Source organism: Polypterus senegalus, chromosome 8 (assembly GCF_016835505.1).
Source record: "Polypterus senegalus isolate Bchr_013 chromosome 8, ASM1683550v1, whole genome shotgun sequence".
NCBI lineage: Eukaryota > Metazoa > Chordata > Cladistia > Polypteriformes > Polypteridae > Polypterus > Polypterus senegalus.
In genome coordinates, this window is record NC_053161.1 from 145,454,016 (window position 1) to 145,474,035 (window position 20,020).

At 38.5% G+C, this 20,020-nt stretch overlaps 1 protein-coding gene across 2 annotated transcripts in view; it reads left to right on the forward strand.

Annotated features, from left to right (window-relative positions):
* Positions 1–17,483, forward strand: part of LOC120534364 — a 78,900-nt gene extending 61,417 nt beyond the window's left edge. The window contains exons 16-18 of one of the 2 annotated variants that reach the window (XM_039761900.1): positions 5,032–5,191; positions 9,266–9,410; positions 17,427–17,483. In XM_039761900.1, coding sequence (XP_039617834.1) covers positions 5,032–5,191; positions 9,266–9,410; positions 17,427–17,428 — 307 coding nt within the window. In that variant the 3' untranslated portion in view covers positions 17,429–17,483. Of the gene's footprint in view, positions 1–5,031; positions 5,192–9,265; positions 9,411–11,670; positions 12,169–17,426 lie in introns of those variants that run through there. The other variant, XM_039761899.1, reaches the window with a different exon arrangement.
* Positions 17,484–20,020: the final 2,537 nt, after the last annotated feature.

Here is a 20,020-nt window from a genome sequence, read left to right on the forward strand (position 1 = left end):
TAAAGTCGAGGGTCGGATGAATTCAACCCAATATCAACAAATTCTTCAGGATAATGTTCAAGCATCAGTCACAAAGTTGAAGTTACACAGGGGTTAGATATTCCAACAAGACAATGACCCAAAACACAATTTGAAATCTACAAAGGCATTCATGCAGAGGGAGAAGTACAATGTTCTGGAATAGCCGTCACAGTCCCCTGACTTGAATATCATCGAAAATCTATGGGATGATTTGAAGCAGGCTGTCCATGCTCGGCGGCCATCAAATTTAACTGAACTGGAGAGATGTTGTATGGAAGAATGGTCAAAAATACCTCCATCCAGAATCCAGACACTCATCAAAGGCTATAGGAGGTGTCTAGAGGCTGTTAGATTTACAAAAGGAGGCTCAGCTAAGTATTGATGTAATATCTCTGTTGGGGTGCCCAAATTTATGCACCTGTCTAATTTACTTATGATGCATATTGCATATTTTCTTTTAATCCAATAAACTTAATGTCATTGCTGAAATACTACTGTTTCCATAAGGCATGTCATATATTAAAACGAAGTTGCTACTTTGAAAGCTCAGCCAATGATAAACAAAAATTCAAAGAATTGAGAGGGGTTCCCAAACTTTTTCATATGACTGTATATCTACAATACCTGTTACACATGTTGTCTCATCATTAGAAGGAAAAGTTCTGGGAGGACCTTGTTTGTAGGGCTGAGGGATCAAAACACATATGAAGAAATGCATTCTTCTAAAGTGTTGCTTTAGAATAAGATCCATAGTGTATGTGCAAAATACAACAGAAAGCTGTGAAATTAAATAACAAGCAGAAATTAAATTACTTTTCGCAAAGAAAACTGCAATTATACATTTTGGAAGAGATGATCACTCTCAAGCCACCTGTGAACTAAAACAAAACCAAGGAGGCCAAAGTTTTTTGATTTAAAAAAAATAAACTACTTGGAGACAATGCACCAAAACAATGTAAGTCAACTAACCTGCTACTACAATAGGCCTTTCTAAACATCTATCTTTCCCTTGGCAGTTCATGCCCTGCTACCAACAAACCTTCCACTTAAGTAACCTTAATTCTGGAATATTTGGAGGAGGCTTTTAGCACAAGAACAGAGATTACTCTAGGGGCATGTCACAATAATAACTATTTGGGTAAGAAATTGCCTTGGGAACAACTCGGGACCACCTTGAGCCCTGGTTTTCTTTACAAGGACCAGGAAAACCCCCATTCCAAAGAGTTTTACACCATTTCAGCCTTATTTGTTGTATTTTTTTGGTCTTCCTTAATCCACTTTAATAGTGGGGGACAACCCTAGTTTTCACATCAGTATTCAGTAGCAAGCCAATGTTAACTCTTTTATAGTGACAGTCAATGGTGCAGGTTAGCACACAAGGCCATCTTCCAATTCAAATCCTCCCAGAATGTAAACTCCTAAGTAGTTCACTTAAATAACAATCTACTACAGCAAGAGTTCCCAAACTTTTTTCAGCCGCAGACCCTTTTACCAAAAACTTTTAAAACCTTCGACCCCCTAGTCATTTACTTTACTCAAATTAATACATTTGTACAGTACTCAATATTAAATATTTCACTAGATATCAAACTTTCCATTTTAATCACTTGTAATTAATGATTGAAGATTATAAAAGGACTATAGAATATGGCATTATCTTGTGCAACATTTAATATCGAAACCTGCACTAATGAAAATTAAAACAAAAAAATACGAAATGTGTTTTTTTTTTTTTTGTTTTTTTTTTTACATCTTTGATATTTATGAAATAAATATGTAAATTCTAAATATGTACAAATAGTCCAAGCTGCACTGTCTGCATTTCTTTTTTGGTTCAGTCATATTATTATCTGAAGAAATAAACACTTTTATTAACAATTTAGACAACCCCTGTGATTAAAAAAAAAAAAACTAACTAACAATAAAGTATGTAATTACTATAAACAGAAAATTTTTGTTCAAACTCTAATAAACTGTGTCTCCTGATTTTCTTTTTCGTAGTACTACTCCTCAATAAATAATTATATTCAAAGTTCAAATCACAAATAAGTACATGTCACATCAAACAAACCAATTTATAGTGTTTTATGAAAGCATGACCGTAACAAGACTGATAGATTCTGCCAATATCGAATATCCATCGTCTCGTCCCACAGCAAGCAAGTGCAGACATGCAACAGTTTTTCGTGTCCGCACTTGCTTTGATACGCTCGATAAGACAATGCACAGACATGTTTGTGCTACATGTATTTTCATGCATTCTTACGTGTGACTCTTATAATGACACATTTTACCTTTTCGTTGCAAGTTTGTATGTAAAGTGTTTTTATCAAAAAATTAGGTACCTGTTGGAATCATAGATATTTTGAAGTAACAAACAAATAGCAGTAGTAAGGGGGTCTATTTTTGCTGTCGTCGACCACCAATTTTTTTTATTGAAACTATCGACCCCTAGAAAGTTCAAATCGATTCCAGGGGGTCGATATGGACTACTTTAGGAACTCTTGTACTACAGAATATAATAAACTGCTGAGCTCTGTGTGTGTTCAGTCCCTCGGAGCAATCTGATTGGTCAGTTTGGCTTTGTGGACGTGATCGGAAGTGGAAGTGTGAGTGTGAGATTTTTGAAGAGGAGTAAAGGCATAGGAGGCACGCTGAGAGTCACCTTCAAAGATTGGACGGGAGGTATATAACCAAGACAGTAGGTGAGAAAGATGACTTGGAAAATAATGGCAGAGTCAGGGAAGCAACTTTACAGCAAACTTTGCAGGAACGAGTTTGAGAAAGGGAGCGCTGATCAAGTGAGGTTCAGACACACATGGAAACAGGGGAGAGGCGCTGAAGGTACACAAAGGGCAAGATATATCAAGTATCCTTAAATTTAGTCTATTCATGTGGCTAGTGAATTTATATTTTTGAATTAGGAATATATAAGTGAAATTATACTCTTTGTACTGCCATGCTGTCTAGAAAATAGCAAGAAAATTTGCCATTATGGATGTCATTTTGAGAAACACCTCAGACTTCTTTAAGCTTCATTGCCATTTTTAGCGCCATATTACCACATCAAAATTAAACTTCCTGTAATGAAAAAATTAGAGAAATAATTAACATCAACACTTAACTGAACATAAGGTTTATTAATATGCCTCTAAGTAGTGTTAGCACTCTTCAGAGTACTTCCTGTGTTTTGTGGGAACTGACAGACTGAGGCTGAAGAATTTTGTAAGAATGGGGTGAGGTTCACCACTTTGTGAACAACTGCGTGGGCAAATAGTACAGCAGTTTAAGAACAACGTTTCCCAATGTACAATTGCAAGAAATCTAGGGATTTCATCATCTACTGTCCGTAATATGTTGCAGGCATCAAATTCAAAATGAGTGAAGATTTGCAAAACAACAATAAAGTTTATCAGTTTGAACATTCGATATCTTGTCTTCGTAGTGTATTCAATTGAATATAGGTTGAAAAGGATTTGCAAATCATTGTATTCTGTTTTTATTTACATTTTACACAACGTCCCAACTTCATTGGAATTGGGGTTGTATGATTTTTGGGTATTACAGGAAATACATTGTTGTTGTTTATGTCTGTTTGGTTCATTTTTTAGATTAATATTGTTGTATATTTAGTTCCTTTATGTCAAAAGAATCTTTTATTCTGTACCATGTGTTTTGAGGGTGGTTTTCCGTAAGGCAGGTCCACTTGTCCATCACCACAAGGGGACTGCCCTCAACCTTATAATGGCTGAGGGAAAACCCCCAGACCCTTGTGGATCATTGAATGCGCTGACATTGATTATTTTTGTTGGATTTCTGTTTAACTTTATGGCTTTTGTGGATATCTGGCTTCTATGACCCCTTGCTCTGGTTTTTCAACTATTTTTTGTGCTCATGGAGCTTTGAATATTACAGAACATTCTTTATATGAGATATTTTTATTTGTAAAGATTCTATGTTTGCCCTTTTATTACTAGCCAGGGCTTGATAGTTCCCCTACTCTAGTGAGCATATTGGGTCATTATTGTGTTTTCCTGCATAGGATCATTCTAGGTTGCATCAACTTTATTCCTGGGGTACACTTGGTTTTGCTTCTCTGCACAACTTCTAGTGCTACTGTGTCATATCTGCTGTCTCAATATACAGTCTAAGCACAACATTCCTTCATTTATAATCATGTTTTTACAATATTTTGTAATATTTTTCATTTGCTTCTGCACACTGCCTAGGCAATGAGAATGTTATATCAAAATAAAACCCTAAAACATTTACAGATGTTGCCTCCTATAGGTCAGCATAACCCATCTTTTATTCACTATCTCCCAATTTTGTGTCATCTGTCAGTTACACAATATTAGAATTTATGTCATTAACATTAATTAGGAAGAGAAGTCCGAAAACAGACCCTCATCTGGCTCATCCCATCATCCTCTTAACTGTACCATTTTTCTACAGCCAACTGAACAGCTTAAAGTAAAAGTTTGTAAGTTACCCTTGATGCCAATGGCCTCTAGTTTCAGAATTAATCTTTGATGGTATTCTGTATCAGTCCGAGTAAATGGTCATATCCTTTTGCCTTTGTCTGCAACATTAATAGATCATTTAGTAATGTCTAACAGTTCTGCTTATTCTTTGACTTCCTATCCATACAGTCTACTTTTACATAGATCTTTTTCAGGATAATAAATTTAACTAAGTGACCGGGTGGGGAAGTGATTAGTATAAATAACTCGAAGCTCCACAGTCATAGGTTTAAATTCCAGCCTGGGTCTGGTTTACTTGGATTGATCATTGTGTGCAAGTATGTTTACCTCCACCATCTCTCTCACAAACTAATAATACACCATGACTGATGGGTATTTATGTGACTTGTGCATTGTCCAGTGTTGAATTGGTATTGTGTCCAGTACTGCCAGGATAAACCGAACTGGACTAAGTGGGTTCAATAACACTGTAGATAGATTTATTTATCTATGTCACTAATTAAAAATTACTTCTTCTCTATTACAGTTGCCCACTGGATGAAACATTTCGATGGTACTCAATAAATGGGATACAGCAGTGGAGCAGATTTGCTATACAGATGTTTTCCATTACCCGAAATAAGCCCATCTACGTTCACTGCAGGACAGAAATATGCACGACTAAAAGAAAACAGAAATGTACATGGGTAACTATCCTTCCATGAATGCACATTGTTGGTGAGCCTACAGTACATTGTATTTTGAAGGTATTTTAACTGATGGAGAAAAATGTATGAAAAACTAAGTGTGCCCTACATGTCGGTTTTTTTCATAAATAATGACAAAGGAAAACAATTGCCACCTTATATCTACTTTATAAAAATTAAAAATTAGAAAGTAGTAAATGACCGTTCTCTTCACATGGAAAGCCATATGCTAGAGGCCATTACGTTCCTATCTGAATTATTATATTATTATATATTATATTATTATTATATCTGAACATTCCTTCTGAAATTCATATCCTAATTTTCTATTTGCTGTAAGTCTGACCTTACAATGAAAATGTCTATTAATAGAAACATATTATATTTTACAGAAAAAAAAACATTTAAAGCATATTAATAATTGAACATTGAAGCGATATTATTGTTGTTCTGTTGTATACTGGTGACAAAAACATAAGCCCAAAAAACATATACCAGGTCCCTCCTAGATAAGGCATCACCCCAGGCAGCTAGCCCCTAACTACTACCGGCACACTTTGGCTTTCACATTTCTAGAAATAAGGAGCTGACTTTAAGAGAAACAAAATGCAATAAAAATCCCCAAATATACTAAAATACCATACAAGGGAGAGGGTAACCGTAATCCTCTTGCTTATGGAGATAACCCAAAACATAGTCTTATCTCATCTTCCCATCTGCTTTAACCAAAAAAAGAAATATTGTATAAATAAAACATTTATAAACAAAAAATAGCCAAAAGGCAAAAATAAGAAATAAAAGGGATCTGTCTAAAAGGCAATATGTCCCAGTACACAATTCATAGCTCAGAGTCCAAAAACTGAAGCAAAATCCACAAAAACTAGAATATCAAAGGAAAAGGAAATACTTATAAATTTCGAACAGCACGTTGTAACAATCTGAGGGATGATGTCTCATCCACCAGAATATAAAGTTGGTGGTATGTCTCTCAGCTATGCTGTCTTGTGTCCTGCCTCAGCAGGAAAACCGGAGAACTGTGGATAAACCAAGAGAAGTGGGCAAAAGGCACAACAAAGGAAAATAAAAATAAACCATAGCGAGGTCAATTATCAGGCAAAAAGTCAAAATCAAGCAATACAAAAAGAGAAAACACACAGTAGATCAAAATGAAATCCGATAATGTTCCTAGTGGTTGGCGGGTTGTTAAGTCAAGGTCATGACCCTGGAGACCCCATCACCTAAAAATGAGTGGCATGACCCTGACAGTGGTACACAATATGGCTTCCCTTAAAGAAAAAGGCTACAAAGCAACAGTTTTTCCAGCCTAAATCATGACATCATGGTGGCTCAGCCCAGGCCTGCCGCCAGGGGGGGGACAAACGGGACTCTGGTCCGGGGCCCTAACGGAAGGGGGCCCCTTCACACTTGTTTTTTTTTTTTGGCATGTGGGGACCACACATACCCAGTTGTCTGGGGCCCAAATACTTCTGCCAGTGGGCCTGCTCAGCCTCTTGGGGCTCTGTTCACAGAAGAGAAGCAACATATAAACTTAGCATATAACATAAACCTTATAGTACGTAAATACTAAATAAACATTGCAGAAATTAAATAAAACAGTCAAAAATAACAGAAAACAACATATCAGAAAGTACCCAAATCTTGTTTGAAAAATAAGAACTTTAAATCACAAAAGACAAATAACTTTAATGTAAAACATTATATGTTGACCTTAAGCTTCCTACATTTTTCAATTATCAAGTACCTCATAGCCTTTGAAAAGGCATAATGAAGGCACTACCTAATGACAGACCCCTTAACTGAGACGTGTTGTCTTTACTGAAGGATCGCTAAAGTGTTACTTCGCTTTTCCAGCAGCCGTGCTCCCTGAGACAACACAGCTGTGAGCCGCACTTAAAGCAGGATGCTGGAAATTACAAGAAGCAGCATCCAGTTCTCCTCATCAAAATGAACAGCTGCCTATTTAGCTGCACTTTCCTGTGAAAGAGCCAACTGCACATACTTATAGTTACATTTGGTGACACCTGCTAAGCGTGCCAAATGTACGGCTTGAGACAGCATGGCTGGGACACGTAGTTAGGTTACTAGTAATTACAGAGATGCCCCATGATAACTGAGCTTACTTTGTGTACATTTGGTGACACGTGCACACAAAAGCACCAAATGATTAAAACTGTTGAGAGTCTTTAGTGTGCAATACTAGTCTTCCCCATTAGTGACAGCTGCTATTTATTCATCTGTTTCAAAACTAGTTTGCTTCATTCATAAGTAAAAAAAACAAGTTTCTATAAGAAAATTTGAACTACAGTTAGAAGTCAAGCAAAATGACACATATTATTGGCTAACTTAAAAAGATTACAATATGCAAGCTTTCCAGGCAAATCGGGCCCCTTGCAGAATTGTCATAACCCAAGACCCACCTGTAATGAAAAAAGGGGTTCAAATCTCACTACAGACACTGTGTGACCCTGACTGAGTCACATGACCTGTCTGTGCTCCAATTGGAAAACCAAAAGAAATGTAACCAATTGCATCATAAACGTTGCAAGTCGCCTTGGATAAAGTTGTCGGCCAAATAAGTAAATGTGAGTGCTGCTTCATGGCACAGAGGTGCCTGTTCAGTTTTCTTTTGTGTACAGTATGCATTTCTTCCCATATTTACCAGGATTTCCATCAGTAGATGTACTGGCCTTATGTGTATATGGGTCTTTCAGTGTGCGTACCCTATAACTGAGTGGTGTTCCCTGCAGAGCTGTTTGGTGCCTTTGTACAACATAGCCTGCAGTGCTCTGGAACCCTGACTGACAGTTAGCAGGTGTAGTAAATGGTTTAGATAGTGATTTTTTAATAGTTCACTTTTCACCCTATATTCAACCAAATTACTAGATGCTTAGTCAAGAAGATCTTGTACAGTGGCCAGAGAATGAGGATTTGCTTTAATTGCTAAAATTTCTTGCCTTTTTGCCCAGGTAAATGAGGCAGTAACCCTAGATTTCCACTGCATACCCATACCTTCACTGACTCAATTCAAAGAAATGGCTGCTCTTACAACTGCAATGATTGTTATTTTATTATGGGAGTAATGACGGAAGTTCAAGAGATGAAAATGTTGTGATGAATGTGTGGAGTGAACAAAATATGATATATTTATAGGTGATTACTCTTGTATGCACAGAGTACAGTAAAATTGTGAAAAGTATATGGTGGGAGAATCTATCAATGGGGGGTTGGATATTTAAGGATAAAAAAAGAAAACTGCATACTAAAGAGAGGGCATTAGAGATGGTGTTACCAGATAAAAGAACAAGAGGGAAATCAAAAACCAGAAAGAATAATGTATTAATATTGGGTGTAATTAGACTATGGCCAGAAATAAAATATCATGGAAAACATAGATACACCTCCATTGTTGAACACTCTGAATAAGAGAAAAGCCAGAGGGAAAGAGAAAGAAGAGTCAATGAATGTTAGTTGAAAATAAGTTTGATTTTAACCACATTCAAACTAATACTGAAACTTTGAGAGCCAAGTACTAATAAGTCACGTTCGGTTTACTGCCAAGGTGATTCTGCACTCCTACTGACAGTGCCCTTGAGTCTTCTGAGTTGCCTTTATGTATGTATGTATGTGTATATATATATATATGTGTATGTATATGTGTATGTATATGTATATGTATATATGTATATGTATATATATATATGTGTATATGTATATATATATATATATGTGTAAATATATATATAAATATGTATGTATATATATATATATATATATATATATATATATATATATATATATATATATATATATATATATATGTATGTAAATAATATATTGTAAATTATTTTTTCACCACATTATAGTGGCACATAGGACAATGCAACACCTCAGAAATGTATACAATTTAGTCCACAGCATACATTATTTTTAATTTTATCCTGCCTTGACTGATGTGCCAGCCTCAATGAATCAAGGCATTTGGCAAGGAATGTAGCCACAGATATCTCTCTGTCAGAATATATGAATGTTTCAATCTGATGTCTTTGGATTTAGGAGTGTGTTAAACGTGAAAACAAAAGGAAAAGGGAGTCTCACAAAGGAATGTTTCAGCAAGTAAACACCATTCTTTCAGTGGGGCCCATCATTGTTCCAGATCAAGAGCACACTACAGATGAATCCAAGAAATGGATTTCTTTTTGTAAGTATATATGACTTGTAATTATACTGGGAAGCATTTTTATGCTTTGCATATGTTGTTATTTTTGACAAACGTAACTTACAGGTTTTTAGAATACTGTAAAATTGTGTACATATTTCTTTTTACAAGTGTAGCACCGAACAATGAAGATACTTGCTTATGGGCCTTATGGGATAGCTTAGCTATTAGCTGAACAAACAGGCTTGGTGGTCTCATTTGTCAAATTTGTTATATTCTAAATCAGGAGCAGAAGTGAACAGGAAGCCTTCAAATTCCTGTGCCCTGACCACTATATCATTCTAATTTTCTACTAAGTAAGGTGACACATGGTTAGCCAAATTGTATTTCTTTTCAAAGTGCTATGCATAGCTGAAATTATGAAAGGCATCTTGCATAATAGTGTTTTGAGATGCAGCGCATTGAAAAGCATACTTTAAAGAATGACTGATTAATTTGTGAAAAGACAGTGCCCTTAATGAGATAAGTTATAAAAAGAGAGAATGATGTGAAATGTTTTATAAACATGCTTATTAAGCACTTTTTGAAAGTGTGCACCATGAAGGTCATAGCATAAAGTAATGATGGTAAGTGCTTTACAGTGGTTTTAAGTATGATTGGCACTATATTATATAAACTGCCAAGTCAGATGTTTTCTTTCTTTATAGTCATTCTGGTGCTTATTTGAGAGGGATTTGTTGTTTATCATAATAATATTTTTATTTATTGAACATCTGATAAAAGCCAAATTTCCCCTTGGTGACAAATAAGGATCAATCAATCTATTTATTTTGCTTTCAAATTACGTTGCACGCTTTAACGTAGTGTTCATCATCAAATATTAATCTATCAACTGTTTATTCAAATTCAAAGTTTATATATCTTTTAAAATTCTGCTACAGTATTAAGGACTACTGGTAAAGATATTTGTGGGTCTGATATATACAGTACCATATCTGTATATAGTGATACTTTCTGTTCAAGTCATTCTCTGATAATCCCTTTCTCCAATGCACATCAAAAGTAAATGGCCAATGGCGATTGCAAAAAGAAATGCTAATGGAGAGCACCCTTGTCAAGTACCATGTTGTAATTTGAAGTAATTTGAGGTCATGTTGTTCATACAGACAGAGGCTTCTGGACTGGTATACAGAAATTTTATCCATGCATACATATTTTGGCCAAACCTATATTTGTGTAATGTAGTGAATAGATAGTTCCATTCAACTCTGTCAAAGCATTTTTCGCTGTGCAAAGATTTCAGTAAGATCTCTGGTGTGTTACATTTTATGGGAAAGCATACTGTTATATATTAAACAGATGCCGAAGGTCAGAAGCCAAGTGTCTGCCTTTAATAAATCTGGTTTGGCCTTACAGAAGGAAGCACTTTCTCAGTTATTCTGGCTAAAACCTTGGAGAGTATCTTAACATCATTATTCAGAAGTGAAACTGGTCTGTATGATGCAATTTGGAATAATTCCTTATTTTTTTCAGGAAGCCGATAAATTAATGCTTGGCGAAACATTTAAGGAAGAATTTTGTTGTCTTTAGCTTCTATAAATATTGCTAATAATAGAGGAGCCAACTTAGTTGAAAATGTTTTATAAAATTCCACTGTGTAGCCATCAAGGCCTGTAACTTTCCCACTTTGGAATTCGCTTTTAGCATCCAGTAGTTCTGAGAGTGTCAGATGTTTGTTTGGTGCCTCTGCACTAAGAATATCAAACTGTGGTATTTGTATTGCATCAAAAACTCCTTTGATTGTGTCTCATCTTCTTTAAACTGAGTGAAACATAAGGACTTGTAGTACTCTCTAAATGTGTGGGTTATATTTTAATGGTCAATTTTTATTCCACCTGTGTTAGCAATTTCTGTTTTTGCGTTGCAAACGTCCTGCTTGTGGATTTATTTAGCTAAGATCTTATTAGCCTTCTCTCCATGTTCATAATAATAATGTTGTGATTTAAGGATTAGTTGTTCCTTTTCTTTTGTTGTTAAGAGGTTGAATTCTGATTGCAGAGCCTGTCTTTACCTCATTTGCAGATCTGGCGTATTCTTGATCTATTCTGCAAATTTCACTGATTTAACTCTGACGCCAATTTATTTTTATGGGAAAGATATTAAATAATCTGACCTCTTATAAATGCTTTCAGAGTAGCCCAGAGTATTCCTGCATAAACCTCTGATGATGAATTTGTCTAATAAAAAATAATCAATTTATTTTTTCAAAAATCTTATTTTCATCCTTTTCTCTTTTTTATAGGGGCACAGTATGAAAATGTGCTGGCCTTTGTTGCAATTGTGGCGGGTATTCTCCTTTCAATAATTTTAGGCATAATATTATTGAAAGCCATTATACGCTCAAAAGAGAGGTGACCTATGAGAGGTGTGCTTTATCAAAACCACCTTTCGCTCATAATGGACATTTATAAACTTTCATATTTGTAAGTGTTCACTGGGGTGAATTTTCTAAGTAAAGAAAATATGAAACACCCCCACCCCCTACTCAAGTCTGATCATTTTAGATGCTGGCTACCATTGACTAGTAAAATGCCATTTACATTATATAGTGTCTTTATATATTCCCATGGTATTATAATATAACTTTCCATGTATTGCTTAAAATGGGAGCAAAGTAACTTGGTCAGGGTCACACATTGTTTTAAATTCCCAGTGGTTTAAAGCCAGGGCCTTGTCTACAAACAACACATTTTTCTCATGTATATTAGTACAATAAAAAATAAACGGCACATTTGCAAAGCTTGAGAGAAAAACTGTTTTTCAATTATGGTACACAATTTGTGTTGGGAACCCAACCACAGGGGATGCACAAGCCAGTGTGCTTCTTTGTGCCGGTCTCAAGCCAGTATAAATGGGGAGGGTTATGTCAGGAAGGGCATCCGAAGTAAAATTTTGCCATATCAATATGCGAACAGCAATACAGATTTCCATACTGGATCGGTCGATGCCCGGGTTAATAACAGCCGCCACCAGTACTGTTAGCGATCAGGGTGCAGCCGGAAATTGGGCTACTGTTGGCCGAAGAGTGGGGAGACATGCCCAGAGGCAGGAGGAGAGTGGAACTGAAGGTAGAAACTTTGAATGCTGGCAGTATGACTGGTAAGGGGAGAGAGTTAACTGATGTGATGGAGAGAAGGACAGTTGATATATTGTGCCTGCAAGAGACTAAATGGAAGGTGAGATGAGGAGGTGATGGGTAGGTATGGTGTCAAAGAGAGGAATGAAGAAGGTCAGATGATTGTGGAGTTTGTGAAAAGGATGGACAAGGCTGTGGTGAATACATATTTTAAGAAGAGGGACGAGTAACATAGGGTGACATACAGTCATGACCAAACGTTTTGAGAATGGCACAAATATTGGTTTTCACACAGTTTGCTGCTTCAGTGTGTTTAGATCTTTTTGTCAGATGTTTCTATGGTATACTGAAGTATAATTACATGCATTTCATACGTTTCAAAGGTGTTTATTGACAATTACATTAAGTATATGCAAAGAGTCAATATTTGCAGTGTTGGCCCTCTTTTTCAAGACCTCTGCAATTCGTCCTGGCATGCTGTCAATCAACTTCTGGGTCAAATCCTGACTGATGGCAGCCCATTCTTGCATAATCAATGCTTGTTTTTTGTTTGTTCATGCCCCTCTTGAGGATTGACCACAAGTTCTCAATGGGATTAAGGTCTGGGGAGTTTTCTGGCCATGAACCCAAAATGTTGATATTTTGTTCTCTAAACCACTTAGTTATCACTTTTGCCTTATGGCACAGTGCTCCATCATTCTGGAAAAGGCATGGTTTCTCACCAAAATATTCTTTGATGATCAGGAGAAGTTGTTCTTGGAGGATGCTTTGGTACCAATCCTTATTCATGGCTATGTCCTTAGGCAAAATTGTGAGTGAGCACACTCCCTTGGCTTTGAAGCAACCCTACACATGAATGGTCTCGGGATGCTTTACTGTTGGCGTGACACAGGACTGATGGTAGCGCTCACCTTTTCTTCTCCGGACCACATTTTTTTCTGGATGCCCCAAACAATCGGAAAGAGGATTCATCAGAGAAAACGACTTTACCCCAGTCATCACAAGTCTAATCCCTGTACCTTATGCAGAATATCAGTCTGTCCCTGATGTTTTTCTTGGAGAGAAGTGGCTTCTTGTCTGACCTTCTTGATACTAGGCCATCCTCCAAAAGACTTCGCCTCACTGGGTGTGCAGTTGCACTCACACCTGCCAGCTGCCATTCCTGAGCAAGCTCTGCACTGATGGTGCCTCAATCCTGCAGCTGAATCGACTTTAGGAGACAGTCCTGGTGCTTGCTGGACTTTCTTGGGTGCCCTGAGGCCGCCTTAATAACAGCAGTGGAAATTTTTTCGGGGATTAAGTTCATTTTCATGGCAAAGAGGGAGGACTGATCACTCTTCATAACATTCTGGAGTATATGCAGATTACATAAAAACTTAGTGAAAATGTTATATTTGTCATTCTCAAAACATTTGGCTACAACTGTACAAGCTTGGAGGAAGGTGTACACAGGTAGATTATATCCTATGCAGGAGGGTCAATCTGAGATTGAAGACTGCAAAGTGGCGGCAGGGTAGAGTGAATTTAGCCAGCATAAGATGGTGGTCTGTAGGATGATGTTGGAGATCAAGAAGAGGAGGAGAGTGAGGGAAGAGCCAAGGATCAAATGTTGAAAGTTGGAAAAGTAAGACTGCAAGGTTGAGTTCAGGGAGGAGGTAAGATATGCACTGGGTTTCAGTGAAGAGTTACTAGACAGCTGGACAACTCCAGCAGAAGTAGTAAGGGTGACAGCAAGAAGGGTGTTTGGTGTGACAACTGGACAGAGGAAGGAGGAAAAGGAAATCTGGTGGTGGAATGGGAAGGTACAGGAGAGTATACAGAGGAAGAGGTTGACAAAGTGGTGAGTTGCAGAAAGTAGATAAGAGCACAAGGAGATGAGGTGTAAGGTGAAGAGAGAGATGGCGAAGGCTAAAGAAAAGGTGTATTATGAGTTGTATGAGAATGTGGACACTAAGGAGGGAGAAAAGGACCTGTACAGATTGGCTAAACAGAGGCATTGAGCTGGGAAAGATGTACAGCAGATTAGGGTAATAAAAGATAAAAATAGAAATGTACTTAACTGTGGAAGGTGTGTTGAACAGATAAAGAGTACTTTGAGAGGCTGATGAGAATGAGAGAAAGAGCGAGAAGGTTGGATGATGGTAGGGCAGTGAATCAGGAAGTGCAGTGGATTAGAATGGAGGAAATAAGGACAGCTATGAAGAGAATGAAGAATGGAAAGGCCATTTTTCCAGATGATACATCTACGGAAGCATGGAGGCGTTTAGGAGAGATGGCAGTGGAGTTTTTAACCAGATTGTTTAATGGAATTTTGAAAAGTGAGAAGGATGCCTGAGGAGTGTAAAAGAAGTGTACTGGTACCGATTTTTAAGAATAAGGAGGATATGCAGAACTGTAGTAACTACAGGGGGATAAAATTGATGAGCTACAGCATAAAGTTATGGGAAAGAGTAGTGGAAGCTAGGTTAAGAAGTGAGGTGATGATTAGTAAGCGGCAGTATGGTTTCATGCCAGGAAAGAGCACCACAGATAAGATGTTTGCTTTGAGAGTGTTGATGGAGAAGTATAGACAAGGCCAGAAGGAGTTGCATTGCGTCTTTGTGAACCTGGAGAAAGCATATGACTGTGTGCTTCGAGAGGAGTAGTGATATTGTATGAAGAAGTTGGGAGTGGCAGAGAAGTATGTAAGAGTTGTACAGGACATGTACGAGGGGATTGTGACAGTGGTGAGGTCTGCAGTAGGAATGAAGGATGTATTCAATGTGGAGGTGGGATTACATTAGGGATCGGCTCAGAGCCCTTTCTTATTTGCAATGGTGATGGACAGGTTGACAGACGAGATTAGACAGGAGTCCCCATGGACTATGATGTTTGCTGATGACATTGTGATCTGTAGCGAGAGTAGGGAGCAGGTTGAGAAGACCCTGGAGAGGTGGACATATGCTCTAGAGAGGAGAGGAATGAAGGTCAGTAGGAACAAGACAGAATACAAGTGTGTGAAAGAGAGGAAGGTCAGTACAAAGTAACAGGCGTTGTGGAAGAGAGGTGAAAAAGAGAGTGCATGCAGGGAGGAATGGGTGGAGAAGAGTGTCAGGAGTAATTTTTGACAGATGGGTACCAGCAAGAGTGAAAGGGAAAGTCTACAAGACGGCAGTGAGACCAGCTATGTTATATGGGTTGGTGATGGTGGCACTGACCCAAAAAACAGGAGACAGAGCTGGAAGTGGCAGAGTTCAAGATGTTAAGATTTGTATTGGGTGTGACGAGGATGTACAGGATTAGAAATGAGTACATTAGAGGGTCAGCTCAACTTGGACGGTTGGGAGACAAAGTCAGAGAGGTGAGATGCTACGTATATTGGGAAAAGAATGTTAAGGATGGAGCTACCAGGTATGAGGAAAAGAGGAAGGCCTAAGCGAAGGTTTATGGATGTGGTGAGGGATGTCATGAATGTGATGGAGCAGGATACAGAGGACAGGAAGATATGGAAAAAGATGATCCTCTGTGGTGACCCGTAACAGGAGTAGCCAATGGAAAAAGAAGAAGCTGTGATGCAGAATGCACTGCCACTCTAAACACAAAACAACTGTACCCTCAATGAAACACAATAAGCACACAGCTGTCATGGGGTAAGCACAAACATGTTTAATTGTTAGCAAATTGTTCAAAAGGTAAAAGGGACACAGATAATCTTTGTTTGATAAAAAGGAGCCCAATAATAGGAGAACCACCAAGTAAGGGGTAGAGGAAGAAATAGTGAGTGGATAGGATCAGATCAGTGGTAACAAGAAGAAGATGACGATACCAAATTACCAAAGAGATCTGAACAACATTATTGTCCATGGCTTGAGTATGAGAGAAACTGGCCAGCAGGTCCAGGCAAATCTAAGCTGCTTCTCTGTTGCATCCATAATTGGCACATTTGGAAAAGAAAACCAGTAATTCACATTACTTAACTTTTATAGTTGTTGTATTTGTATAAACCTACTTATGTGTGTCCATGAATTGTCTCATAGTGAATAAAAGAAAATGAACTTTGGTGGTCAAAATTATTTATTTTTTTTACAGAATTAAAAAGGCAGAGAGTGAGTGGTAGTAGATTAAATATATTTGCGCAAGACCAGCAGAATGCTATTGTTACAGTTTTTCCCCATTTTGTACACATAAAAAATTGAACTATACACACAGTTCTGAAAACGTGAAGCTCATGTATCAACAACATGACTACTAAAGTGTTAAGCCCTCAGCACAATTCCATTGGTCTCGCACAAATATTCTAAATAACAGTTTTGCAAATCTATGAACACAAATTGCATCATTTTGCACACTTTGTTCACCTAGAAACACAGGCCTTCAAATTGCAACACCCTGATTACCAATTAGTCTTACTAATGTTGAACCTACACAAACTCAATTGGAAGAACAGTTCAATTGTGTGTTAGAGTCAAAAAGAAGCCTCAAGTAACTTATACAGGTGTTAGCCAAGAAGATAGAGCAGCAAGAACACAGAGGAAGAGTGAGAGTAGGAGGAAGCCTAGAAGGCAGCAGAGGCCATCCAGAATGAGGAAGAGGAAGACAAAGGAGAGCCAATATTTCCAATAAAATACATGCAACTTTGGTGGACCATGTAATCAATCATGACCTAACCATGACTGAAGTTGGGCAGCGGTTCCAGCCGAATGAGAGTCCCTTCACAGTAGCCTCAGTTATCAGGGCCTTGAGAGAATAGGTAAGTAACCACTTGAGAAGTTTTACAGTACTCTCTACTGTAATTACAGTATACCATTACTTTATGGTTTCTGTGACTATCTACAATGCTCATAGAATGGAACCCTACAGTGTAATGTTTTGTCTTGCATTTACATATCTATACAGTAAAATGTGTATCCTATAATGTGTGTGTGTGTATATACTTTTCACAGAACAGAAAGACGGCCAGCAAGAGGTGGCAGAGGCCAGAAATTCAAAGAGAACAAGACACCACTATAACCAACATGGCTTTGGAAAATTAATGCCTTTACCCTGAGGAAAATCATAGAGTCCTGGAAGACGATAACCATTTTGCAAACATCCACAATCGAGTATGTCTTAAATCAACACTAGCTGAGGATAAAACGGGTATATTGTGTTCCATTTGAGTGCAACTCTGACCATGTGAAGGAGCAATGATACCAATATGTACATGCGAGTACAGCATCCTCTCAGTACTCTGCATAGACATGTTACTATGTACCTCAGTGTTCCTGTGTGTATGTCTTTTGTCTGATAGGTACATTCTCCCTCTTTCTTAGAGAGCTTGAACTTGATACCAGTGCTGTATCATATGACTATATCTGCATTGACGAGGCAGGGTTCCACCTACAGACGACCAGGTAGCGGGAGAGGAACAGCATTGGCAACTGTGCCATTGTCAATGTCCCTGGGCAGCGTGGTAGAAATGTGTGCTGCTATTCGTCAACGTGGGGTCATGCATCACAATTTGGTCTTTTCAACTCTCCCCCTTTGCTAACATTCCTTGCAAACTCAAAAATGTCTTCATCCTCCCACAGCCTACCTTCATTGTCATTTAGGATAGTGCAAGTTTCCACTGGGCTGCTCTAGTCCACAAATGGTTCACCAACAACCAATGTTTTATAGTGTTGTACCTTCCACCATGTGCCCCATTTCTAAATCCAGTAGAAGAATTCTTTTCAGCATGGTGGTGGAAAGTGTACAAATGCAGACCCCATGAGTGTGTGCCCACTACTCCAGGCAATGGAGGAGGCATGTGATGACATCTACACAGATGAATGCAGGGATGGATCCACCATGCCAGGCATTTTTATTCCCCTGCTACAAGGCCTGGGACAACATCACAGCCGATGTGGATAAGGCCTGACCAGGACCAGAGTCTGGATGCTGAGTGATCTGTTTCAGTGCATTTTGCAGTTGTTTTTGTCAGTTCAGCTGGACACTTTGTTTTGTAGTAATGAATAAGTATTTCCTATGTTACCATTTTATATCTGTACACTGATTTTCTTTGTAGTGTTTCTTATTGTACTTGCATTACATTGGTGAAATTACTGACTTTTGCTACCTACTACGTGAGATAGGTAACATTTGTGTTGCAAATACATGTAGCACTGTAAATGTTATTTCAGGACAATTCACGAAATTGAGGAAAAGGAAACTTATTTCCACACACTTGTGTGCATTTGAATAAGTAACATGGCCTCATGAAGCCAAAACATAAATAAACACTTTTGATGGTAACATTTTGAATTTATCACATTAGTGTTTATTTGATGTTCTGTAAGACATAAACATATAATAGCTGTGTGTCTTATTTTGCTGGAAGGAATCGGTTTTGAGAAGAGAGAACATGGCTTTGAGTGCTGTGTTTCATTTTGCAGGAGATTTGTGGTTTTTTGACCAAGTAGTTAACTCTTTTCAGTTTGTGTTTTGGAGTTTTGAGAAACTGTAAAAGGCAGCCAGTTAGTGGTAATAGACAACATATAGCAGGACAGTGCTATTGTTGACATGGTGTGTTCCAATAACTCCTATAAGGTTAATAAAAATACAGAGAAATATAGTAGAAGACAAGAAGGTTTCAATTTATTTATTGTGAGCCAGAGTATCATTCACTGTGTTCTACAGTGCAACAGACTGCGTATGAAGCAGCTTTATCTTAAACGTGTTCCATTCCAATGCAACAGTAATAGAGTAAAAGACCTGCATTTTGAATATGTCCACGTTAGACCCATCCTATTCCGCTTATCCAAGGTCGGGTCGCAGGGGCAGCAGCTTGAGCAGAGAGGCCCAGATTTCCCTCTCCCCGGCCACTTCTAGCTCTTCCCAGGAGAATCCCAAGGCGTTCCCAGGCCAGCCGGGAGACATAGTCCCTCCAGCATGTCCTGGGTTTTCCCCGGGGCCTTCTCTTGGTTGGACATGCCCAGAACACCTCACCAGGGAGGCATCCACGAGGCATCCTGATCAGATGCCCGAGCCACCTCATCTGACTCCTCTCGATGCGGAGGAGCAGCAGCTCTACTCTGAGCCCCTCCTGGATGACTGAGCTTCTCACCCTTTCTTTAAGGGAAAGCCCAGACACCCTGCGGAGGAAACTCATTTTAGCCACTTGTATTCACAATCTTGTTCTTTCGGTTGCTACCCATAGCTCATGACCATAGGTGAGGGTAGGAACATAGATTGATTGGTAAATTGAGAGCCTTGCCTTATGGCTCAGCTCCTTTTTCACCACGACAGACCGATGCAGAGCCCACATCACTGTGGACGCCGCACTGATCCACCTGTCGATCTCACGCTCCATTATTCCCTCACTCGTGAACAAGACACCGAGATACTTGAACTCCTCCACTTGGGGCAGGATCTCTCCCCCAGCCCTGAGAGGGCACTCCACCCTTTTCTGACTGAGGACCATGGTCTTGGATTTGGAGGTGCTGAGTCTCATCTCAGCTGCTTCACACTCTGCTGCGAACCGATTCAGAGAGAGCTGAAGATCACGGCCTGATGAAGC